This window comes from Heptranchias perlo, chromosome 24 (genome assembly GCF_035084215.1).
Source record: "Heptranchias perlo isolate sHepPer1 chromosome 24, sHepPer1.hap1, whole genome shotgun sequence".
Taxonomy (NCBI): Eukaryota; Metazoa; Chordata; class Chondrichthyes; order Hexanchiformes; family Hexanchidae; genus Heptranchias; species Heptranchias perlo.
Window position 1 is genome coordinate 17,678,059 of NC_090348.1, and position 26,788 is coordinate 17,704,846.

At 42.1% G+C, this 26,788-nt stretch overlaps 1 protein-coding gene across 7 annotated transcripts in view; it reads left to right on the plus strand.

Moving 5' to 3' along the window:
- tcp11l2 (t-complex 11, testis-specific-like 2) overlaps positions 1–26,788 on the plus strand; it is a 47,696-nt gene that overhangs the window by 12,492 nt on the left and 8,416 nt on the right. For 6 of the 7 annotated variants that reach the window (XM_068004830.1, XM_068004827.1, XM_068004829.1 and 3 more), the window contains exons 3-9: positions 1,745–1,911; positions 3,473–3,605; positions 16,729–16,849; positions 17,437–17,657; positions 17,892–18,028; positions 18,842–19,032; positions 22,941–23,122. In XM_068004830.1, the coding sequence (XP_067860931.1) occupies positions 1,752–1,911; positions 3,473–3,605; positions 16,729–16,849; positions 17,437–17,657; positions 17,892–18,028; positions 18,842–19,032; positions 22,941–23,122 (1,145 nt within the window). In that variant the 5' untranslated portion in view covers positions 1,745–1,751. Of the gene's footprint in view, positions 1–222; positions 361–1,744; positions 1,912–3,472; positions 3,606–16,728; positions 16,850–17,436; positions 17,658–17,891; positions 18,029–18,841; positions 19,033–22,940; positions 23,123–26,788 lie in introns of all 7 variants that reach the window. The other variant, XM_068004832.1, reaches the window with a different exon arrangement.

Sequence of the window (26,788 nt, forward strand, 5' to 3'; positions counted from 1 at the left end):
TAAACAGACTGGTATTAGCAATAAGGGTTTTATTTCTGCATCAGGTGTCCCATCCATCAGTGAGCAGTTTAAAAAATTACAAACAAAAACTTTTTAAATATTTTGTTTTGAATAGAAAATAATTTTTTTGGGGTGAATTCAAATTGGGTTCAAATACATTTTAATCTACAATTATTAAATGTAGTGTTTGAGTCCATTACACCAATCAGATTGCTTTTGCAGGCACAGCGAGAACCTCGACCAATCAGATCTCGGGGACCACTTATCTTCAATTGGTCTGTCCGTTCAACCAATCAGATCCAAGACCATGTCATCAGGGACTAATCTGAACCAAGAACCATCTCTGTAATTTCACCTCTGGTTAGGACCACTTGCATTAAAACTTTATAACAGACTAAACAAATAACAAAATTAATAATCGATGCATAAATCTTAAACTTAATCATAAACTTTCTCATCCCACCTTCCAATAGCTCCAATATTTTTTTTACACAGACACGCCTCACCCCCCGCAGTGGAAAATTAAGCAGCTTAGACACCCTCTCCTTCTAACAGACACTGCACCTCGCCCAATGTTCTGATGAAGAATGTACGTGCATGTGGATGCTGATGAATCCATCCTTTCATTTCACCACCCCCGTTCACTCCATGTTCTCCTATTAACTGCATGTCATGGACCTCTGTTCAGTTCTGACACTTGTTGCTCCCTGCTCCGCAGCTTGCTTCCTTGCGCTGCTGTCTGGTCCCAACTGCTGATCTTTGCTGCCAGAGCCTAAGTGCATCTCTAATCGACCAAGCTGAGACAAACGCAATCTGCCACAGACCCATTGTGAAAAATACAATGATATTTGGATCACACGGACGGCACAGCTCACTCTTCTGCCCCAAACAATTTATACAGATGAGAAACAAAGCTGCAAAAGAAAACAAAATTCCAATTAATGTATACCAGTAACTGCAAATAAATAAGGGAAAAGGCTGAAACTGACAAATGGCAAGAGTGAGAATAGCTTCACTCTCGCTGTTGCAGCTTCTTTGTCACAGTTTAGGTTTTTGTTTTCTTTTTATCAATTTATTAGATTACAGGCGTTAAAATTAGCCAGTGCTGCTGTTCTTCGGAGACAAGAGAAAGTGAGAGTCACATGGAAGCGAGGGGGAAGAGAGAGAGAGAGAGAGAGAGAGAGAACTGCTGAAAGTAGAAGATCAATAGAGAGTGAGACTGTTGTAGTAAGAGATGCTGGGGGGACATTTAATCCTCCAGGACGGGCGGGAGAGCTGGGGAGATCTCTTTTTCACCCCCCCCCACCCCCGATCTCCTCCCCCGGGGCGAATCCCCACCCCCGCGAGGTGTATTCGTTTTGTCGAGGAAGGTACAGTTTTAAATTTTCTTGTACTTTCCCCTCTTTGTCTTACTGGCATGTGATCAGTTTTCTGCTATGCTCGACATTTTTCCTGTTTGTATACTGGCTCTGTTTATTCAGGCTTTAGTGTGTTCGGGTTTAGAAATCTACCAACTCGCCTGCATCTGGGAGGAGATTGCTAATTTCTGACTGAGGACTATACAAGTGACTCTTGGCATTTTTGTTCCTTCCACTCTGTTTGGTTGGTCTGTTATTTCAAATGCTTAGCATTGCTTTCAAGCTATTTTACAAAATTCAAATTAAATGCGTTAAAGATGATTCCAGAATGCACATGACCAGTTTGCAATAATGGATTTCTATGTTAGCACCTTTTTATTTTACAGTGAGAAGATGCCTTTCAGTAATGAGAAACATTCCTTGAATGATGACTCATTGAACAGTGACACGGAATCTTGTGAGCGGTCAGATAGTGTCAACTCTTCCAGTGACTATGAGTATGCTCGACAAAGCTTCAGTAGTGATTCTTCTAGCAAACCCAGCTCTCCAACTTGTAGGTCTTTCAGCTTCATTTTTTAAAAAAGATACAAAATGTAGTCTGTGGTAGATAGTAATGTAACTGAAGCTATCATACCACCATCTGCACAATATTGGGTTGAATGTTTTATTTTGCAGTGCAAGAAGCACTTGAAAATGTTTTGTTTAGGTGACAACTGAGTGTTGTTGAGATACCATGATTTTGAAAAGTTCCTAAATGTTCAAATGTATTAGATCAATACAGTGTCTACATAAGTACTAGAAAGGATCCAGTTGGTTTGGATGTTAGTGCCTTCTAGCACTTGGACAAGACTATGCCATTTGTATCAAGGCAATTAGCCTATATGGTTTTGGACTATATTGAATCCAGGAGCAAGAGATTTGAGTTTCTTTTTTCTGCAGTATGCCAGCTGGGTTGAAGGAACGGTGAGGTTGCTAATATTGATGAATCTTGGACTTCCTTGAGCGTTTGTATTCTTCTGCCATTTTCACCACTTGTTTACCCCAGTATAGGTCACCAAAGAAGCTGAATGTTTGTAACTGAACAGTATTCACAGTTCAATGAGTAGAGGATGGGCAACATCATGAACTGATAGTTTTTGAATTAGTATCACAGTGCTGAAGATAACCCATCATTTGTCTTATGCTTGTTGTCTGTTATTCTCAAGATTGAAATGCTAGCTCCTCATGTTCCTAGGGGTACATACATCACACCTTCTGTGGTTGGAGTCCAAGTTTGAACCTTGGATGATTGTGTCGAATCAATTATTAGTGGTTAATTCATTTTTCTCCTGCTCAAGGTGAGGGATAGCTGTACTGGAGAGTAAAATCCTTCCACCTTTTTAAGTGTAAGCCAGGTACAAAATTAAATGCCGTAACCTCACCTTCATAAGAGCATCTTATACTACACTAGTGTGACATTTGTTTCTCGTGGCCTTATGGTCTCTCTGAATGAGATTATTCATTTTGTGTAATTAAGAGCAGCCTTCTGACATGGATGGATGCCAGTTAGGAGGTGAGTTGAGATTTCTTCATATTCATTTCACTTGGGACTCTTGTAGCCAGTGGACGGGCCTTTGATCCCATCAATATAGGCTGGATTCAGATTCCAGTTCCAGAAGTAAAAGATGGTGCCCTTAACCCACTCTGCTATCCAGTCCCCTTGTTTACTTCATTAGACAGGTAAGTTGAGCATTTACGCATGAGTTCAAAAAAAAGTCATTGCTGAGTCTTGGATGGTGATACAGTTTTGGGAAACTGGTGAACATGGGAAGAATAAAGACCTATCCATGGATTTGTGAATCTAATCTTAGGTATGTTGCCACATGGCAATAAAAAGTTAACAGGTACTTATGCAAAAAAAAACTATCTAAGCTTGCATTTGGCGACATGTGGTTTGTATTCTCACACCTTCCTCCTCCCCTGGCTTTAATGGTAGATGCTAAATTGTAGATGTTGATGTTGAACATGTGCAGTAAGATGTGTATTGCTACACAAGTGATAATCAGTTACGTGTTCATACTGAAGATTTGCCCGTGTATGAATTGTCAAAACTATTTTTGTTTTTATCACTACAGCAAGCCCTCCAAAAATGGTTTCTTTTGATGACCTGATGGAGACTGCAAAAGGCTTGTCAAATATGACTCTGGCTCATGAAATAGTCATGAATAGCAACTTCCAAATGAAACCAATTGATCTTCCTCCGCAAAGGTAAGAAAAGTTGCTAAGTTTCTATGAGTTGGGAAGGTGGGTGTATAAACTTGTTCATGGCCATCAACTCATGCTGTACTGAGGTGTAGGATGGGCATCATTTATCTTTAAAGATCTGCCACCCTTGCCAATATTGACGCAGCTCTTCACATGCAGCTGATTTTTGAGTGTTTGGCACTGCCCACAAGGGTCTCTTAGTGGCTATTCATTTGCACTAAATTTAGTTTCAACAAAGAAAATCATGTTCTGTTTTAGAATATTTATCATGACAGGATTCAAAAAATTCCAATATGAATATGCCTTCAACTTCAGACTGCAATGTTTCTAATCCCGTTCTTTCAAATATTGTCAAGAAATTTTTAAATTTTTAAAAATTTTTAAAAAACAAGAGTAGTGAACTTTTCAGTTAACCCAACATTAATTTAAGATGGAGATGCTTAAATATTCCTGGGAGAAGAAATGTATTTATGGTGCTGTATCTGCCCTATAACTTGATATGTGATCACTGGATTTTGACATCACTTAAATGACGGATCATTGAACTCCCAGTCAAAAAGGCCAGATTCACATTTCAGCTTTGAAGGTTAATGTAACTTCAGGGAGAGAATAAATAATTTAAATGTAAAGTACACCCATCCCCTCAAGAATATATATAATGTGTTCTTCTAAAAATGTCCTACCTGAGAGGTGATATTTCCAGTCCAAAAATGAGTTGGCAGAGATGATTTGTGTCTCAGAAGGGGAGATAGTTTGGTAATAGTCTGGAGATAGCTAGTGCAGCCCATTCCCACAAGTGTGGGTCTCGTGCAGCCAACTGCAAGCATAGTGTGAAATGCTGGGACACACTAAGACCGGTGGTCTTTAGGCCCACTAAAAATGGGTCTTCCTGGCAACCAAGTTTAGGGCGTCATAGCAGTTTTGCATTCAGCTTGCAACTGGCTGCACAAGATCTGTGTTTCCAGGAATTGGTAGCACTAGTGTATGTCTTGTGCAATGAAAAATTATCAAGTAGAATTTTTTCCCCCCAAAAAGTCTGCCAGTTTTAAAAAAGTTACTTTGTGATCTAATCGAATTCAAGACCCTTGAAAGGTAAATATTTTGATAGTTTTGAGTACTGCTCTCCTGCTTTAATCCTAATGCAGCCCATTTCATTTTATTGAGTTTACTTTTTAGAGGGTTGAGTGTGAACCTTTAAATCTAACAGGATATATTACAATACCAGTTTGGCTTTGGTTTAGATTTCACTATAATGCAATTTAGCTGATCTAAAACGAAACTTGAATCAATAATTTGGGTTTTCTTTATTTCTCTTTGAAACCAAAATTCGCAAAATCTCAAAATAGTGGCAATGTTAAGATTTGATCCAAAGCTGTTAAAATCCAAATACTTGCTTCTAGCTTAAAATTCTCCTTTTATCTCTTGAACTTGAGGCATGGCCTCATCATTATTGGGACACTGGTTTACAGCGACTGAGCAAGTCAAATTCTGTTCTTATTATGCGGGATTCTGAGATTTTTATCACTGTGGTGGGGATTGTGTAATTAGGCCCATTGGTTTATGACAACTGAATAAATCAAATTCAGTTTTTTATTACATGGAAGTTCAAGATTCTTTGGGATTTGTATTGATGTTTGGGAGGTTGTTTTTTGGAATTCTATCAATTTTTCTGTGAAAACTGCATATTAGTGATCTCGGTCATAAAGTACCAGTAAACTTGGGTCTTGTGTATTTGTGCATGGGTATGTTGTGTGTGCACTGAACTGTGCTAAAAACATTTAATCTGAGATTGGATCTTGGCTCTGGCTTTTGTGAAAGGTAGGTAGTAGATAATAGGGTAAGTGCAATTCGCATGGAAAATATGTACTTCTGTAATTTCACTGGATTGATTTTTAGCCACATCATGAAATTTTTAATATTCATGATCAGTATTGTGTAACCTATTCAGGATACAAAATGGAGCTGTGAAATTGCCATTATTCCACTCGACATTTCAATGCACATAAAGCACTTGTGTATCATTTATATTACATATTCAGTGATCCTGTCCAGTAGGGCTGAGATAACAATTGCTTTATTCTTGGAGAATTTATTATAGAAAACAGCTCTATGTTCTGCTACCACCGTACAAAACTAGTCCAGTGCAGTTGTGGGCTGGTTGTGCACACGATAGAGCAGTAGAAAATAGGGGATGGGAAAAGCTGTTTTGTGTATTCTCAGGGTGTGGGAAACACTGACAAAACTGCATTATCTTTTGTCCCTAGAAGGTGGTGGTGGACCTTCCATTGAACTGATGCAGTCTTTGCACTTAGTGCTCCCACAATGGTGTTAGTTAGGGACTTTTAGGATTATGACCCAGTGATGATGAAGACACTGCAGTATATATCCAAGTCAGGAAGATGTGTGTCTAGGGGGAGAGGGGTCGGACTTGCAGGTGCTGGTGTTCCCAGGATGTTGCTGATATTGTCCTTCTTGGTAGTAGAAGCCGTGGTGCTGGGAAAGTAATCCTGTTGAGTTGCTATATTACATCCTGTAGATAGTGCATACGGCAATCAGTGTGCTGGCGGTGAGAGGTTGATATTGAGTCCAGTGGCAGAGGCGCTGCTCAAGCAAACCGCTTTGTCCTGAATTGTACGTGGTGAAGAGGTTTTGAGAGGTCAGGAGGTGATCCACTCACTAGAGTACCCACCCTCTACCCAGCTCTTGTAGCCACGTTGTTGATATGGATGGTCTGAACTGAATTGGCTGGACACAAGGATCTATGATGGTAGGGACCTTGAGAAGGAACCAAATAGAATTGTCCATGGCACCTTCAGCTGATGCTGCTTGCAAACACCTCACCCTTGCCTCTTGTACTCGCGTTCTTCAACATGGTTGAGGATGGGGATGATTGTCCACCACCATTCTAGACTGGATGTGGCAGGGACACATATCTTTTGGTTGTAGGACCACCTAGCTCAGCCTGAAGCCTGCTGCTTTGTGTGTTTAGCATGCAGGTAGCCCTGTGTGTAGCTTCACGAGTTAGGTGCATCATTCTAAAGTATTCCAGGTGCTGTTTCTGGAATGCCCTTCTATACTCCCTATTGAAACAATGTTGGTGTCCTAGCTTCATGGTGATTGAAGATTAAGGGATGTGTTGGATCATAATGTTACAGATGTTTGTGGTTTACAATTCTGCAGCTGGACTGGAGTGTCTTTGGATGCGCAGTTTTGGGTTGCTAGATCTGTCCTTAGTCCATCCCACTAAGCATGGTAGTAGTGCCACACTACCCAATGGAGGATGTCCTCACTGAAGAAGAGATTTTGTCTTCACTATGACTGTACAGTGGTCACTCATGTCAGTGCTATCATGCACAGATGTGTCTGTCATGGGTAGATTGGTGAGGATGAGGTTAAGCAGGTTACTCCCTCATGTTGGTTCTTTCAACAGGCCCAGTCTGGCAGCTATTTCCTTCAGGCCGTGGCCAGTTGTAGTACTGTTGAGCCACTTGTGGTGGTGAATGTTGAAGTCCCCTACTCAAAGTATGTTCTGTTCCCTTGTTTCCTTCAGTGCTTCCTCTAAATGATGCTCCACATAGAGGAGTATGGATTCACCACTTGGTGGGGTGGTGGCGTAGGTCATAGGTATTAATCAGGAGGATTCCTTTCTGTTCTATGGTCTCAAGCAATGAGACTTCATGGGGTCCAGAGTCCATGTTGAAAACTCCCACCAATCTGTATACCACTGTGCCCTCACCTCGTTTGATCTATCCTGCCGATGGAGAATTACATACCCAGACGTCTGTGATGTTGGCTGACAGGTATGTGATTAAGACTATGTCAGGCTGTTGTTTGACTAGTCTGTGGGACAATTCTCCCAACTTAGACACCAGTCCCCATGTTAAAGAGGAGTTCTTTGCAGAGTCTTGTCCTGATTTGTTATTGATGAGGTCCATCCAATATTTCCATTAGATTGTGTTCTGTAGTGATTTTTTACAACTGAGTGGCATTGACTGTCAATCATATATTGTGGGACAGGATGCAAGTGTAGCCCAGACCAGGTAGGCATGGCAGGTTCTCTTCCCTGAAAACCTGGCTGCTTTCACGGTCATTTTTACTGGTGCTAGATTTATTACCAGATTTATTGCATTCACAACTTGCCGTGTGGGATTTGAAGCTGCAACCTCTAGGTTGCTAGACCATTACCAAAACCGCTACACTACCATAGCCAACTATATGTTCCTACAGGGATAGGTTGAGAACATTAATGAGAGAAGAGTTTACTGTGTTTGGTAGTGTGTAGGAGTCCAATGTTGCTTCTGTGTCTTTCCTTTTTATAGAAGCTTACACAAGCAACTATTCCTTGGTACAAAGCCAGCAGACACCAGGGATTAAATGTCTCCTCTTTTTGATGACCTTTCTGGGCTTAACCAGTAGATAAACATAGTTCATCCTCTACAACATTCTTGAGATGTGTGGCTGGGTGTCTGTAAGACCACAATCAGCAGAATTAAATGAGCAACTAGGACTTTTCTCCCTGTCAGGTGGCACCTTTTTTTCCCCACTGTCATGTTTTTAAGTTTTTGTTTAAACACCACTGATGAAATTGTTAGGAACGCTACCAAGATTATTGGACCCAATCACAAGAAGGTGTTGAACTAATTACACTGTTGGTGTTGATACATCCCTAGACTTGTGTATCTTTAATTGTACTTCCTGCAATGGCTTCTCCTTGCACCCCTGCACAGTCACTTCCTGGAGTGTCACAAGATTCCAAAAGTATAGCGTTAATAATATAGCACCAATATACTGCTCAATAATAATCTATATAATGGAAATTCGCTTTGTTTTCACTTTACACTGACAATGCCACAGGAGATACACTGGTTACTATTATCTACTAATCTCTAAAACCATTCCAATAAATTTTGTTAGGCCTGACCAGCTTTTCATAAATGTATAAAAAGAAAAAAAACTGCACATACAGGAAATCCAAAATAAAACAGAAAATGCTGGAAAAACTTAACAGGTTAGGCAGCATCTATGGAGAGAGGAAGATAGGGTTAACATTTCAAGTCAATGACCTTGGGTTCTGATGAAAGGTCATTGACCTGAAATGTTAACCTGACCTTTTCTCTCTCCACAGATGCTGCCTGACCTACTTAGTGTTTCCAGCATTTTCTATGTTCATAAATCGATGTTGGCTTTGAATTGTTGCATTTATTTCTGGTAAAATTGCTTGCATTTCTTCCTCATAAAAATCTGTCTTCAGTTCCTTTCCATATAATCATGACATTTTAATAAGTCTATAATAAGTAGGATCAAGCCTCTGAGTCTTAAAACTGAAAAAGTTGCTATTTTTTAAAAGTAAACTTCAACCCTAATTTCCACAAGTATTCTTAGTTGGATTCCATTTGGTCCTGCTGTCTTTGAGTAATCAAGCACCCCAGTTTTGATGGCTGTTTTCTATTGTGCACATAACCTTCAAATCTTGTACATAGGGTATGAATCTATTAATACTGTCCAGCTAATTGGAAAAAATCTCACTTACACTTAAACAACATTATATCATAAACATTTGGCCCACCGTTTCAATTTGGTCAGGGGGAGGGGTCTTAAAACCACTTTTATTTTTCTCATCAATATTCTACCCTCCTCTCCTGAAGGTATGACATGTACTAGGGTGCTAATTGTCCTCTCGTACCTTACCTAAATGGCCATTATCCACTAGTTGCTTTGACCATGAGTATCAGCAGATAGCTGAACTGTGGGGAGTGGCGGAAATCAAAGGAGAGCCCAATTCTGTCCTCACTTGATACTCATGGACATTTCCAGTAGAAGATACTGGATAATGATAGGAACGGGAGCCATGGCCTCTTTTCATGAGTGCTGATGACAAATATAGTACTCCTACTGCCACCTGAGCTAAGATCAACTAATTCAGTACGAACCAAGGATTGAACCCTTCAAATTCTCTGCTGCGTAGTTGATTGATGATGGCTAATGCTCAGCGGAGACTTGGTAGAAGAGAACGGCCCATGAGTCTCATGGCTGGATTCTGCTGACAATGAAGTGATGCTGCACATTACCTTAGAAAGTTGATCCAGTGTTTGTTGGAGTTAATGGACAACGTATAAAGCTCCTTCAAGGAGCCTTATAAATAGTGCTTTCTTAAAAAAAATTGAGATACAAGAGCCTGTGGAGTTGATTAGTGGGAGATAATTTCTTATCTACTTTTAGTTGCTTCCACCTTTAATGGCTGTTGTGTCAGGTTTCTTTAGACTTGACAAAATGGCTAATTTTTTATTGTCATCTTCTCCATAATGCTCGCAGCCTAGGGTTGATAGATAGGGCATGCTGTGTCACACTGCTAAACTCGATGACTGTGTGCCTGCCTGCCATATCGAAAAGACATGGGGCTAGAAATTGGGCCACGTGACACCCGTTTTTCAGGCGCTACCCGGCCTCCTAAAGTCCTAAAATGGCATCCGAGATGCACGTGCACGCTTCTACCATCTACCAAATTGGTAAAGGCCTTTGCGCACACGCAGATAATGAATGCCGGCATCCTGTAAAGTAAGGAGAATATGCTTTAGATCAATGTGCAACGCTTAAAGGGATGGATACCATTTTGGCACTCAACGCTCCAGCCAACACACTGTCTTAACCACGAATAGCTGAACATGTCTTAAACAGGATCCCCACCAGCGCTATTTAAAGGGACCATGCAGGATTTACATGTTAGTTGATGGATTATTGCTTCTGGTTGCTGATGCATTTATACCTGTTTTTGGAGGTCTCCTATATTTGAATACTAGGACTAGGAGACATAGCTTAAAATTTAGAGCTAGGACTTGCAGGAGTGAAGTTAGGCAACGCTTCTACACGCAAAGGGTGGTAGAAGTTTGGAACGCTCTTCTGCAAATGGCAGTTGATGCTAGCTCAATTGTGAATTTTAAATCTGAGATTGATAGATTTTTGTTAACCAAAGGTATTAAGGGTTATAGGGTTAAGGCGGGTATATGGAGTTAGGTCACAGATCAACCATGATCTCATTGAATAAAGGAGCAGGCTCGAGGGGTTAAATGCCACTGACACTTGATGCCTCCTGTTATGCTCCACCTTTTTCCACAAGAAAGCAGGACATGTGTCAGTGAGTGTCCTGCAGGATGTTTGGGTGATGTGCCTGCCATGGTTGAGTAGCTGCCAGTGTGCGTGACCTGTGAGTTGTGGGTGTGCAGCTTGTAACGGTGATAATGGGCTCAATTTTAGGAGGGAGGCGGGTTGGCAGCGGGGAGTCGACTGGGAGCGTGGGTAACGCGCCCAGTGAATTCAGGGTGCTCCGCACGCAATCGCAGCCTGATTGAAGGTACTTACCTTGGCTTCCGTGTTTTGCACTGGAAAGCTGCACAGCGGGCGGACTGTACAGCCGCATCATAGGCTGTCAGCTGGAGGAGCCCTATTTAAAGGGGCAGTCCTCCATTGACTGATGCTGCAGAAAATATGCAAAATTACAGCATGGAGCACCCAGGGGAAAGGCTGCTCCCAGGTTTAATGATGCCTCACTCCAGGTCTTACTGGATGGGGTGAGGAGGAGGAGGGGGAGGACGAGGACAAGGACAGAGATCTTCTCCTCGGCGGACGGGAGGAAGTGGCCTGCTTCTGCCACCACGGAGGCCTGGCTCGAGGTGGCAGAGGAGGTCACCAGCACCACCAACATATCGCGCACCTGCATACAGTGCAGGAGGCGCTTCAATGACCTAAGTAGGTCAGCCGAAGTGAGTACACTTACTCATTCCCCTACACTCCATCTGCCACATCACCGCCCCCGCCCCACATCTCCTTCTGCACTGCCAACACTATTCTATCATATCATTCCTCACACCCACTCAAAGCTCATCCTCATCTTACCTGCACTTACTCACCTCGCCAGTACTCATCCTGCCACTACCACTCAACCCAATCCTCATGCAATCTCATGGCTCTATCTCATACTCACCCTCTCATGCATCTCTTTCACGGTCAGCCTCACTTCACCTGCCACGACCTGTGCTGCAGCCACAGGGCATACATCACATATGTGCAGTAGGAAGCGTAAGGCAAACGTGTCTTCAGCATGAAGGGGATGCACAAGGGTGTTTGAGGGTTTGTCATGGTTTTTACTTATTTGATTTCTGATCAACTCACATTACACGTTATACTGTCACCACTACTGCCATGTGTTTGTAAATCTTATCTGGTTTGTGCAATAATGCCCTTTCCTGAGGATCACTATGAAGACCCACAACTGATGCCACCCATTGTGTCACTGCAGAGTTGTTGTAGGTGTATTTGCAGGGCTCTTTTGTGCAGACGTCGGCGATGTCCCTGGTGGCACCCTGGAAGGATGCGGAGGAGAAGTTGCTGAGGGCATTGGTGACTTTGACAGCGACAGGTAAGAAGATGGTGCTCGAGCCAGCTGGGAGCAGCTCGGCATGAAGGAGGCTGCAGATGTCCACGACTACATGTCGAGTGACTCTGAGCCTCCGTGTGCACTGCTGCTCAGAGAGGTCCAGGAAGCTGAGCCTCGGTCTGTGGACCCTGTGGCGAGGGTAGTGCCTTCTGCGACGCATCTCTCTCTGCGGTTGCCCTCCCTCCTGCTGTGCAGGTGGATGTGTCACAGCACTGTATTGTGGAGCTCCACGTGTCAGAGGTGGATGGCGTGGCTGCGAGGCTGGTGATGCTGTTCGTCCTCCGAGAAGGTCATGACTGCAGCTATGGCGGCTCCCATCTGGAAGATGTACGTTTGAGAGGGTCCGCAAGGTAGGTAAATGTGTCTGGACACCGGGGTTGAGGTTGCAAGTTTGTGAATTTTATTGTGGTGGAGGCCAAACTTTGTCCAAAGTGACAGAGTGGCCTCCTGCAATGAGTGAGGGTCTGCCCCACCGCCCCCCCCACCTGTCAAATGGACCTTTGCAGCTGCCACAGGCTGATGGCTGCAACACGTCCATTTTAACTGGGATTGTTTCCCCCAGTACAGGAAACAGTCTCAGTTGAGTTGAAAATCCCACCCCTTCTAAAATGTCAATCAGTTCTGCTAACGACCTGAAGTATCTATTTAATTAGTTTAAGTGGCATCCCGCCGGTTTTAATTGCATCTAAGCGCGTCACTGGGGAATCCGGAAGTGGGCGGGTTGGAGCCGGACTCCGGACCTGCCCCGGGAATCTGCGACTTTCGGAGCCCCCCCGCCACGAACCCGCCGGCTCGGAGGTCCGAAAATCGAGCCCAATGTCTGAGGGTGAGAGAAAGCATCTGATTGGAAGAGTTGAGTTGAAAGAGTTTGTTGGTATGTGGGGGGTTGTAGTGCATGGAGCAGTGGATGTGGCTAGTGGTGCAGTTGAAAGGAGATGCCACTTGACAGTTGACCTCACTCACCTTGACCACTCGTGTCAAAGCATTGAACTTCCTGCTTTTCATCCCTGTTCGTGGTGCTATGCGCCTGGCATTGACTTTGTCCCCTACTGCCTCTTGAGCATTTGTCTGGAGGGCCTCTCGTAAAAACAGGATGCCCCTCCTGCTGTCTACCTCTTGCTCCAAGACCTCTAGTTCATCTTCAGAGAACCTTGGTACTCGCTCTCTCGTGGGCCTGGTACAAACTCAGATCGGCAGATTGGTGAGGTCTGGCATTCAGATTGGAGGATGTGGGATTTAGTAGTGCGCAGCCTTTAATCAATGTTTCAACATAACTCAACAGTTTGTAAACATAGGGACGAGACTTGCATCTGCGTTTTATGTGTGCGGCGTGCGGACCTGTATCTTATTTTTTGCAAATAAGAGGTGCAGGCTGCCTTTAAGAGGTGCGAGCAACTCTCGCGATAGCTGGGCCCCCCTGCTGGTGAGAATACTGAACATAGCAGCCAGGCCTGGCTGCTCAGTGCTGCAATCAGGCAAATGAGAAGGCAGCACGAATCTCTTGTGCTGCCTGCATCGGAATGACCGGGCGCAGGTTAATTGCGCACTGCGACCCCCGCACCTGGATTTGGAGGTTATTGAATTTAACCTCCAAGCAGTACTGAACAGATTTTTAAAATGTAGCTACCATTACCTTCTGGACTCAACATTGATTTCAATAACTTCAGATCATAACCACTACTCCCATTTTTTTCGGACAGCAAGTGCTGGTAATGGTTCTGATGTTGCCATTTACAGCTCCTCTAGATCCATCTTTTGTTTCTTTACTTGTCCCATTTTCACCCTCCTTGCCTTGCACCATCATCCCTTTTGACATTTGATCACTCCTGCCCTCCACCCTATCAGAGACCTTCCCTTTTGTTCTTTCCTACCCTCCCCTTCCTCCTCACCTTTCCCTGGCTCTGTATTAAAAACTATTAAATCTTTTAACTTCTTCCAGTTCTGCCAAAAGGTCATCGATCTGAAATGTTAACGCTGTTTTTTTTTTCCACAGATGCTGCCTGACTTGCTGAATATTTCCAGCGTTTTCTGTTTTTATTTCAGATTTGCAGCATCCATAGTCTTTTGCTTTTGATTACCTTTGCTAACCATTTTTTTGCAACCTTTCCTTGGCAGACTGCATTTTTCTGGTTTCTTTGATGTATTTTCTTCTCTCTAATTCTCCATCTGAAATTGTTTTTCAATTCCCCCTTTGATTTACCACCTAACCACTCTCCAGTATTTCCCTAGTTAATGCAGCTGAGAACTGAATATGGGGAACGTGAGAAATTGTCCTTCTATGGCATAACCTGGTCACTGCAGATTTAACATTTTTAATGCCTTGCTATTTTGTTCACAATCATGTAGTGTTTGTTTGCTGTAGAATATGGCACCATGCTGAATTTGTGTGGTAGAAATATATAATATGCAGTGTTTTACATAAATTGTACAGAAAACACTTGAAACTTGGATGTCTATTATATCCAAGTTTGTTTTTTAGATGCAAAAAATGTACATTTTAAATTACTGGTGAACAATGTCTCCATCAATATTGAAAGAGAAAGCGACCTGAATGTTTTGTGATGTCTTGTGCATTTTGGGAAATTTTAATTAGATTGGCCCTAAACTAGAAAACCATTTTTGGGCTGCGACTCCCAATATGCATAGTGGAGCACTCAACCAATGGAAACAGATTCAGTTGTTTGTCACAACAACTGATCAGCGACAGTCAATTTACAAATACATGTAACTGCACATGTGTATATCATCGGCCATATTTTGCTGGAGCGGGGCATCTCGCGGCTTACCCCATTAGTTAGACTTGTTCGTGCACATTTAGGTTTTAAAATTTTTTGCCCATAAAGTTGCTGGAAGTGCGAGCTGAAAACAGTGCAGTGAGGGCAACAGGGCACCTGGGACCTTGGTGAACAACGGGGCAAACAGTGTATCTCCTTAACTATGGAGATTTAAGGATTGAGAAATAGAGAGGAACGACAGAGAAGGAGGGAGAATTAGAGTGGGTGAATTCAATGTAAAATCAGGTAAAGAAAGAGAAATAAAGGGGTAAATTTTAACCTCCAAGAACGGGTGGGAGGTTAAAATAACAGGTTCTTGGAGCGGGACAGCATCCCAGCTCCAACTCACCCACTTCTGGGTTTAACCCAGGCAGGTTTGTATGCATGTGGACAGCAGACACCAGGAAGTCCTGCTCCCACTTAAAGCTGGCGGACTGATGCTTAAAAGGGCAATGTACCTCATTGAAATACTTGAGGTACTTAATATTTTGTGCATTGGAATAATAAAATGAATTTAACCTTACCTGTTCGGGTTTCCCATCGCTTCCGAATCACGTCAGGTGAAAGCAGGTGGGAAGGGCTGGATCCATGAGGTGAGTGCCTTTATTGCACTGCTTGTGGGCCCGGAGGATCGGGATTGCTTCATCCAGGCCCAACAAACTCACCTGGCCAACAGAAACCCCATGATCGGCCGCAACCCCACCCCCTGCACCATGGTGGACCCAAACCTACCTCCAACTCTTCACCCGACCTCCAGCGACCTCCTATCTTCTGCCCCCCCCCCCCCAGTCGATCTCCTTCCCGTCACCTGTCGATCTCCTTCCCACCCCCCCCACCCCCCCCCTCCATTGAACTCCTTCCCGCCCCCCCCCCCCCCCCCTCCATTGAACTCCTTCCCGTCCCGTCCCCCCAACCCTGGTGAAAGTGTCTTCTAATTAACCTGATGTGCTTCTCTAATTTAGACACCTGACATAAATAGAACTTTATTTCATAGCTACTTGTCAAAACAATTGTGTTGGATTCTGTTGCACATTTTTAATATAGTTACAGATTCCACTGAGTAAACAAGGGGGTAAAATTGGACCTCGTTACGCCTGTTTTCCGGGCAGAAAATGGATGCAAAGAGGCCCAATTTAGGGGACCAACTTCCGGTGGCAGGATAGCTTTGGAAATGCGTCCCACACCATATTGGTTCGGGCGTTGTGCAAGTGTCCCTGGCTGCCGCCTAAAACAAGTGTTAGGCCCCTTGAATATGCTAATAAGAGGTCCAACGCCTGTTTTAGGACCCACACCGGAAATTGGTTTGCCCTGAACACAGCAGGCATTGGACTTGTTGGGCTTGCTGCATTCAGGATTGCCTGGTCTACATGTGACGTAACCTGCGGTCATTAAAGGAAATACTGGAGGCTGCCACCAAAAGGATACACTTTTAAAAATTACTAACCTGAATATGGAGCTGGAAGGAGCAGGAATGATCCTCTTGGCTCACATTAACTGCAGACCTCCCATTGCCTCACCCCTCCCTACCCCCAGACTCATCCGAGGTCCTTGGCTGTTGTTTCAGTCGACCGATAGTGGCTTGCCCCCCAACAACCCCCCCCCCCCCATCCCCCACAACTGGTGAGCTGTCTTTGGGGCTGCAACTGGTGTCCGCAGCTAGTAATAAAAAGAGTGAGACCAGCCAAACAAATTTCCTGTGGTCCTGCAGGCAGCCTCGTTTGATGCCTGCAGCACCCGGATTGTGTCCCGATTCTGGCACAATCCAATTTCTAGGTCCAAATCTCTCTTTTATATTGTGTAATTTCTAAAATGTGAGGACATTCTTCTACTACTATAGTGTTTAAAGTGTACTATTGAATAATTAAAACGTGTAAATTAAGTGTTAACTAATCCACCTTAGACCACTGATTGTTTCATACAGTTTACAGAGGAGAGTGAAGGAAATAGTTCACAAAGCATTCTGGGACTGCCTGGAGGCTCAGCTGAACAAGGATCCTCCTGAATATAATCATGCCCTCTTGCTTTTGGGAGAAATTAAAGAGGTAAAGGAATGCTGCTTCAATTCCTCTTCTTTTTTTAGACTGTCATCCAGGTTACGCACGCCACATCAGCTTTAGTCTTGCCTCCCCTCCAGACCTTTGGTCTGAGGTATGGTGTATAATGGAGGTGAAAAAAATATAAAAGAAGGGTGACGTAAATAAATATTTCCTCTGCGGTTAGTTATTTTTCATATCAGCACTAATTCAGGCATGTATCAGTTTAGGCTGTAATATGCTCATGTGTTCTCGTTCTTTCTTCCCCTTTAACAATTCTGCCAGCTTGAAATGGGAGTGGGGTGTTTGTGCATAAGTACACAAGTTGCTTTTTAAAGTTTCAAGTGTAATTGGTTCCGTCACCACTTCCTGGAGCAACTGCCCTAATCTAGCTATGTGTGTTTTTTTGCTGTACCCAATTATAGCACCAATTTCTGTTCAAGAGAGGGATACGTATTGAAGACACCATTACAAAATGAGCTTTAAAATTGCAGTCTCTTGTTACAAATATGACACCACTGAATCTAATGTTGTAGGTGTTCAGACACTAGATGCAAGCTTCTTAATTTATGTAACTAGTGTTTTTTCATCTTCAGATACTACTTTCATTTCTGATACCTGGCCAAAACAGACTTCGGAACCAGATCTCTGAGGTCCTGGATTTAGATCTAATCCAACAGCAGGCTGAACACAATGCTATTGACATTCATAGACTGGCTGTTTATATAGTCACATTAATGGGAAAGCTTTGTGCCCCAGTTCGGGATGATGATGTCAAAAAATTAAAATCGGTTACTGAGATAGTGCCACTGTTCAGGTAAATAACTTTTCTGTGTTGGATGGGGTGGGGAAGGAGAAGCAGATGGATTTACAAGCTGCTACTTTTGAAGTTTTGATGTTTAACTCAGAAATTGAAAACCTTTCTCTTTACGATTAGTACATATTGATTTTAAAATGAGGACCAGCCCTTTATACACGTGACCAGAATATTGCTTTTTCTGGTGTAAATCTCTAACAAAACTTTTGAGTGAGCTTTGTATTTCTTCATTAGAGAGATATTTCATGTCCTTGATTTGATGACTATGGATATGGTCAACTTCACCATTCAAAATATCCGACCACACATCCAACAGTGTTCTGTAGACTATGAACGAAGCAAGTTCCAGGATTTTCTTAACAAACAGCCCAGTAAGTTTGATAGATTTATGGTAATTAAATATTGTATGTTTATTTCTTTAATGAACACTTTTTTGCAAGATGCAAATCAGAAAGCACTCTGCATACTCTTTTCTCTCTGGCCCTTGCTAATATTGTGCAGAATAAATTTTCGATTGTCTGGGAGGTCTAGCCGTGGTTTGTATGAGGGAAATTGGAATGTGGCCGGATTCGTCCAAGAGCAAGGCATTTGACTTCTCCTCCCGGTTATGGAATGGCAGCTGACATTTAATGTAAATCAATTTTAAGATAATACAGAATTAAATCAAGAACATCTGGGGTGTCAATTGGTAACAGTGTAAAGGGAAAATATCGCAATCGTTTCTGTGCCACAAGGAGGAGGAGGAGTTTTCAGTCAAGGATGGTAGATCAGGTTTGAATAATGGAGATGTGAGATGTATGAATATTCAGGAATTTTGTTTGGGGAATAGGGAGTATTTATCCAGAACTTTCCCTTGAGATTAAATGGGGCAGAGTCTATGATAGGGTAGATTCTAGATGGTCTGTAATAGGAACAAATTTTAGTTGAATGGCTTTTTGACATTCTAGTGCTTTTTGTTTATGCATTGCTTGGGAAATGGATAAATTGGTAGTGGTCCAGTAAAGATAATGGTGGCCTCCTTAGCCCATTTGAATTGAAATGTCACTCCTGTCTGCGAAGCAGGAGTACTCTTTTACATTTTAAAAATATTTTTAATTCCGCAGGATATTAACATATTTGATAACTATCCCTGCTTGGGTAATACTTATAACTTTTTTATAAAACATGAATATTTCTATTTATAGATGCTCTTGATTACACAACTCAGTGGCTAAAGGAGTCTATTGCTGAAGTTTCAGCCTCTGTGCCCTCCTCAGACACATCGCCCTCTGGTGCTGCCGGGAGTTCCAGTCTTTCCCTAAGCCCATCTTCTGTGCTAAACAATGGTTATTTGAAATTCTTGCAGTGGGACTACGACAATAAGCCAGTACCTGAGGTAAATATTAGATTATTGTATAAGGGATCCTGAAATTCCTGCAATTTTGGAGATCTTTTCCCAAGTTGCAGCAAACAATAAAGTTGGAGGAACATAGAAACATAGAAAATTGGAGCAGGAGTAGGCTATTCGGCCCTTGGAGCCTGCTCCGCCATTCAATATGATCGTGGCTGATCCTTTATCTCAATACCATATTCCCGCTCTTTCCCCATACCCCTTGATACCTTTTGTGTCTAGAAATCTATCTATCTCCTTCTTAAATATATTCAGTGACTTGGCCTCCACAGCCTCCTGTGGAAGAGAACCTACATGATACTCTAGAGCTCTCCAAGATCTTTCTGATGGAAATTACCCTTTAGGATCTAATGATTCAGAGTGGGGTGGAGGATGAGATTAAGTTTCTTCTGAGAACTCATAACTGCATCTTATGGGGAGATCTTTTAACAAGTTGAATGCCCAAATAGTTTTGGGAAGGGAAAGCTGAGTTGCTGTTGAATGTGTCCTGCTGACAAGAAGGCTGACTCTTCTCCTGGCAACAGAGGAGCAATGGCCTAAAGGACCATTTGAAAGGGATGGAATCTGAGAGTCTTTCATTAAAGGGTATTTTTCATTAAAGGGTATTTTTTTTCAACTTGAGCATAATGTACAAGGAATCGGCTGCTGTTATAAAATACCCTCTTCTGACCTGTGGTTTTACAGAAACTGGGAATTCCAACATTTATATCTGTCTTTAATCTCTTAGCACAACTTAACCTACTGTCGTCTTCCATCCATTAGAACGTGGGGATGAAGTTGTCAAGTCTTGACTCTGTCTTGATGTATCCCATCAAGTTAACTTGCTGATTTCCTCTGTCTGATAAACACTCTCTAGAGAGGAATATTTCACCCAGGCCAGACTAATCTGGAAATTCTGGACCCTCAGTCAGTTAATTCATCTGCACAACATGTACTCAAGTGGACAAGTAAAACAGAATTCTTTCCCCTCCTCTGCAGACAACATTGTAAATTTGCTGAATGTTCTTTCTATTCCTAAAGAAGAGAATAGATATTTAGCTATTCCATCTGTGCCTTTGAGTGGTGAAGATTTTTCAGAACGTCTGCATAATTGGAGTAATGCTGACTCCACTTATGAAGACTGCATTCTTGATCTGCTAGAGGCAGATATTTTTTGACCTCTGAACACTTCTGACGTCTCTCCAAAAAAAGACCATTTATTGAAGGTGGTTTGCCTTTAAGGTGGAGTACATAAAATTGCAGAGCATTTCCTGAAAAAGACATCAAAGATCAGGCCTCTTGTTTAACCCTTCACGTGGGTGGGGGATGAAGGGGGTGGAAATCTTTGCTCTTCACAACCTCTATGTTCTTTTTGAGTCTGTCATTTTGTGATCTTTAATTTTTTTATGTTTACAATGGTGCTTACCTATGACCTTCATCAAATCTGAATGCTTCAGGCTGTCATTAAAGATGCACCAAATTTATTTGGCGCTCAGATTTGGTGGTGGAGGTGGTTATTAGGCCTCACCCAAGGTTTCTCCCCCTAGAATCTTTCTATTGTACTATGCCCAGGTCCCTAGAATTCTGTGGTTCATTCATATGGCAAACCAATCAGATTTTGTGGCAGGTCTTCTCGGTTTCTGCAGAAATGTTACTGAGTTGCCTATGCATATTTGTCTTAAGCAAAGTGTAACAGCAGTAATTTTAAAAGAAAGAGGCGCTTGAATTAGAAACTTGGAGTCCCTGATGAGGAGAAGAGAAGACCAGGACACCGAAGCAGCAGAGCAGAAAGTTGGAGTAGGCAGCAGCACAATGGGAAAGGGAGACTTGAAGCAACCAGCCATCCGCCAGCATCAGCCTGCTGAAGTGGGGGTTGGTACTCAAGTTCCCACAGGGAATGAGAGCAAGAGCAGTGGGACCATCATCAAGAGAAATAGAAAGTGTAGCGGCAGAATCTGGAACAGGAGAGATCTGATGATCTCAACATGAAAAGATACAAGAGATAGAGCTGGCTTTTTGAGTAAACCTAATATGAAAATCTTGCTATAGTAGATTCAAGAGTATAAGATTATCATATTGCTAAAAATTTTACAGTAAAAATCAACTACCTCTCTCACTCCTGCCAGATCTCCAGCTTTGAATTCTGCTATTTCTGTAATAGGAAATAAATCGCATGGCCATGCCAATGCACTAAGGACTCTGATTGTAACCAATATGCCTAAAGATTTTTAACAGTCAAATCATGGGTAGCCCATTCTTGCCATTTTGGCACAATGAGATGGTATGCGGAAGATAAACAAATCAGAAAGATTGCCATCTCTTTGATACGGCCTTCCTCATTTTCCAAATGTAGCTTAGCCTCCACAATCTCCACTCACAGTTTCTAAATGTAAATTAGGATGTTTGGAATGTTTAATTATTTATTTTTTCTCATTGCATGCTTCAGAGTCTGAATAGACTACATTGCAGATTGTCTCTCAAAACACCTGGGACTAAGCTCTTCCCTGATGGCTCAGCTGGTTAAGGTAGTAAGTAGCTGAGTCAGGTAGGCCAGAGTTGTCCCAGGTTTGGACGGTCTCTGGGTGCACCTGTGTGCCTCTGGGCTAAAAAGGGCCTTCCTACTCCTGACGGCTATCCAGTCTCTCCTGCTGGAAATACATATTTTGGCACTTAATGAGGACTGAAGAAGGCTTGGCTGTGATACCCCAATGTGGTCTAATAGCCTGCTGATACCTACTCTCTAGGTTCACAGGCGAACATTGGCTGCTTGGGTGAGGTACTGGAGGCACTTGGTGTCTGTGGAACTTCCCATCGAGGAACTAATACCTTCAGGAGGAAAGTTGGGGAGGAAACTGGTCGCTGGTAGGGCTTTGTGTAGTTTGGTATTGGGGAAGAATGCATGATTTTAGATTATAAAACTGAGGCACATTTCCAATGATTGGTTTCCTGCTCCCCCCGTCCCCACTATCGTCCAATGGATAATGGAATAATGGACTTGATGTATATGGAGTGGATGCAGATGCATTAAAGGGCTCAAAAGATGCAATGTTTTTTTTTACATTTCTATTTGTTTTCCTGAGGTTTTTTACTATTTTCAAAGAATCAGAAAGACTAAATTAATCATTTTTTCTTTAATGATGCATTTTGTGTGTGTGTATGTATATATACATAACATGATATTTTAAAAATATTTTCCTCTTTTTCCTATGCAAAAAGAATGAGTTATGGACTTGCTTGTCTTTTCCACTTTCATTTTAAAATGTAACTTATTACTTCACTTTTCATTGCTAATGAGGATCAAGTGAACTGCGTCCAGGTCTCTGGCAATAGCCCCCTGTAGCCATTTGGAGGTATGAAGAAGTATCTGAAAGAAGACTTTTTTTAAGACCTTCCTGCATCACTGTGCATTAATATCTCATCTGAATGCACAGCAAGATCAAAGTGTTAGCTATATGGGAGTTGTGGGCATTGACCCACATCCTAATACTTAATGGCATGGTGTGTTCGACAAAGAACATGCCACTCATATCAACAGGTTTGTTTTCAAAATTATAATGAAACAGTGAACACTGAGGGGATGCCTGGTGCCTCTTTGCTGAAGGAAGGGAAAGTCAGAAGCTTGTGCATCTCCAAGTGGCTGGTCCAAGCAGCATTGGTAGAGGCTTAGGAGCTGGTCCTCTGGCCACAGTAAGCATATGGCCTGGTAAGTCCAGGGAAATGGAAAGTGAAAATTAATTTTTGTACATATCCTCACCAAGCGTATTCAGCCGTGTGCTGAAATGCAGCTCCTGGATACACAGGACAAAACTAATGTAGTGGGAGAGTGTCTTTTGTAGGGTCACAAAGCCGCAGAAACTAATTGCAATGAAACATTCAGGCTCATGGCATTCAAACTATCTTTGATTCTCTTTTAGACTCTATTGACTGATCAATCACGCCTCCAAGAGTTGCAGCAAAGACTGAACCAGCAAAGGCTTGTGGCCTCTTTAATGCTGATCATCTACAACATGGTGGGGACAACCATCTCAGGCCTACCGGAGTTTGCAGACAAATTAAAGCAAGTTATTACAGTCTTACTTGAGGGCATGCACGACAAGTGAGTTTGAGTGCCTTTCTTCATCCTAATGTAGTAATGGGTTTTGAATTCAATGAGCTACTAAAATTAATACCATGTGACATGTTGTAAGGTTAAAACCAAGGATGAGAACCTGCTTACGTACTATTGAGGTAAAATTCTGTGGTGGGTACCTTTTTTTAGTTTTCAGTTTTTCGGTTTCTTTAGTTTTTAATCACAAATGCAAGAAATCCAGGCTGGGTTAGGCAGTTTAGTGTAAAATCACACCAGTGCCTAAAAGGAAAACATGATTCATGTGCGGGACCTGAATAAAACGTAAGCATTTATGACATTGGACTATCCCTTGAATAAACATTGTATTCCACAGGCTGCCAGTATGTTTTCAATTTAATTTATACAGCACAGAAGGAGGCATTCGGCCCATCGTGCCTGTGCCGGCTCTTTGTCATTTCGTCCCACTCCCCTGCTCTTTCCACATAGCTATGCAAATTTTTCCTTTTCAAGCAAAAATCCAATTCCCTTTTGAAAGTTACAATTGAATCTGCTTCCACCACCTTTTCAGGTAACGCATTCCAGATCATAACTTGCTATGTTTTTAAAAAAAAACTCTCCTCATTTCCTCCATGGATTTTTTGCCAATTATCTTAAATCTGTGTCCTCTAGTTACTCACCCTCCTGCCATTGGAAACAGTTTCTCCCTTTCTACTCTATCAAAACTCCTCATAATTTTGAACACCTCTATCAAATCTCCCCTTAACCTTCTCTGCTCTAAGGAGAACTATCCCAGCTTTTCCAGTCCCTCCACATAACTGAAGTCCCTTATCCCTGGTACCATTCTGATAAATCTCTTCTGCACCCTCTCCAAGGCCTTGACATCCTTCCTAAAGTGTGGTGCCCAGAATTGGACACAGTACTCCAGCTGAGGCCTAACCAATGATTTATAAAAGTTCACCATAACTTCCATAATTTTAAATAATAAGTGGAGACAAAGAGGCAATGCCGTGTGTCATGATGCATTTGCTTTTAAATGGTTTTCCAAATAAATTACTGTTCTAAATCTATATCAAAATACTTCTTACGACAATCATTCACAGGTGCTCCAATGGCTCAGTAGGTTGAATGCATAATATGATTGTTGAACCACAGAGAACAGAATGGTCCCAGGTACAATCTCTGGTCTGCTGCATTAGCTAATCTCAGCCAAGGTTGCGGTGAGCGCACTACAACTGACCTCCATGCCCTGGGCTGGGCTAATAATTCAGGATTCCAGCTTCTGATGCCTAACCACTGTCCTGCTGAAATTGCATGTGTGAATGGTTGGTTATATGTAGCATAAGACTGAGCTTGCCCGATGGCCCCTAAGGTGATATATCATTGTAGGCTCTCAGATGAAAAGATACCACAGGGCTGAAAGCAACCACTAATTAACGTGATTAAAAACTATCAAAAGCTGATAGGAACAATAGATAAAGATTGAGGTACAACTGTAACTTGCAATTGTGACCAAGCTGTAAGGTCACTCACTGTCCATACAATCTCCTTAAGTGTTTGTTCAAACCGTGCTACTCAGGTCATGTAGCTAACTCTGGGCTTTGGACAGAATTTAACCATTATTGGAGTGCTGAAACCTCTGCTTAAATTCTTGAGGCTTTTCTGAGGCTTGTTTTTTTTTCCTTTTGTGTGTAATTTGTGCTCGTGTATATAAAACAATTTTTAAAAACTGCAAAGGAACTTCTGACCACAGATATGAAGAATGGTATCCTAGTTGTTGCCTGCTTTTAATCATCAGTTGCATTCAGTTTCCAGCTGTTTGTTTGCATTCAGATCTAAAAAAAACAACAATGTAAACTTGATTGCTAGAATAACAGTCAAAGGAACAAATTGATGCAAACATTGGGTTCAAAAATTAAGTAAATGTGAAAATAAAAATGTGTCTTTTCTCTGGTCATCCTGGGTCGTACACTGCTTTCGGGTCGTACACTGCTTTCAGGTCTCCACTGATGCTACTTTTGAGTTGGCTGCAGGGAGGTGCACAACAGTGGCTAGGGGGATAACTTTGTCTCTATTATCTCCCATCTCCACATCCTCGTTGCAGCAGAATGGTTGAGATTAGTATCCCAGTACTGGGAAGTGCAGGTTTAGTTTCCCTTGAACTGCTGTGTCACAATATGTTGTGTTCCAACAGGCTGCATCATCACGCTGCCGAGGAAATTATTCAGTCTGACTTTTAAAATAGTATTTAATGTTTTGAAGTACTAAACAAAAATGGCATCCACCCTTGTATCCTGCATAAAACATTTAGTATGACTGAAGTTAGATTTACAGTAATTATGGAAAAGGACAAGAAAAAATCAAATGTGAAAATACTCAGCTGGAGGAGGACTAATTTCAGTGAGTTAAAAAGGGATCTGGTCCAGGTGGATTGGAATCAAAGATTGGCAGGTAAAACAATAAATGCACAATGGGAGGCCTTCAAAGAGGAGATAGTTTGGGTACAGACTAGACAGATTCCCATGAGGGGGAAAGGAAGGGTATCCAAAGCTAGAGCTCCCTTGACTAAAGATATAGAGATTAAAATGAAACAGAAAAAGGAGGCTTATGATAAATGTTGGGTTCATAATTCAATAGAGAACCAAGCTGAATACAATAAGTAGAAGGGAGAAAGGAAATAAGAGGGGCAAAGAGAGTGTATGAGAATAGATTAGCGGGTAACATAAAAGGCAACCCAAAAGTCTTTTATAAACATATAAATAGTAAAAGGGTAGTCAAAGGAAGGGTGGGGCCAATTAGGGACCAAAAAGGAGATCATCTTGTGGAGGCAGAGGGCATGACTCAGGTACTAAATGAGTTCTTTGCATCTGTCTTCACTAAAGAAGAGGATGCTGCCAGTGTCACAGTAAAGGAGGAACTAGTAGAGAAATTGGATAGGATAAAAATAGATAAAGATGTCATAACTGGATAGCCTGATGGTGAAGGATAGAATACTGGAGACTGGTCTTCAGTTGCTTCCAAGCCTTTATTCATACAATTGTAAACAATTTTACAACACCAAGTTATAGTTCAACGATTTTACTTTTAATCCCACAAGCTTTCGGGCTAAACAATTTTACAACACCAAGTTATAGTCCAACGATTTTATTTTTAATCCCACAAGCTTTCGGGTAATTTATTTTATTCATACAGCTCAACATTACACACCCTCCTATAAATGGATACAAGAGAGTCCCCAATTGATACCCATCACCTGAATACAATTAATACTAATTGATATAAATCACATAGAGACAATTAACAAAAGAGGAGGTACTAAAAAGGTTGGCAATGCTCAAAGTAGAAAAGTCACCCGGTCCGGATGGGATGCACCCTAGGTTGCTGAGGGATGTAAGAGTGGAAATTGCGACGGCTCTGTCCACAATCTTCCAATCCTCCTTAGATATGGGAGTGGTGTCAGAAGACTGGAGGATTGCAAATGTTACACCCCTGTTCAAAAAGGGGAGCGGGATAAATCCGGCAACTACAGGCCAGTCAGCCTAATGTCAGTGGTGGGGAAACTTTTAGAGGCAGTAATCCAGGACAAAATTAATTGGCACTTGGAAAAATATAGGTTAATAAATGAAAGCCAGTACAGATTTGTTAAAGGCAAATCGTGTTTGACTAACTTGATTGAGTTCTTTGATGAAGTAATGG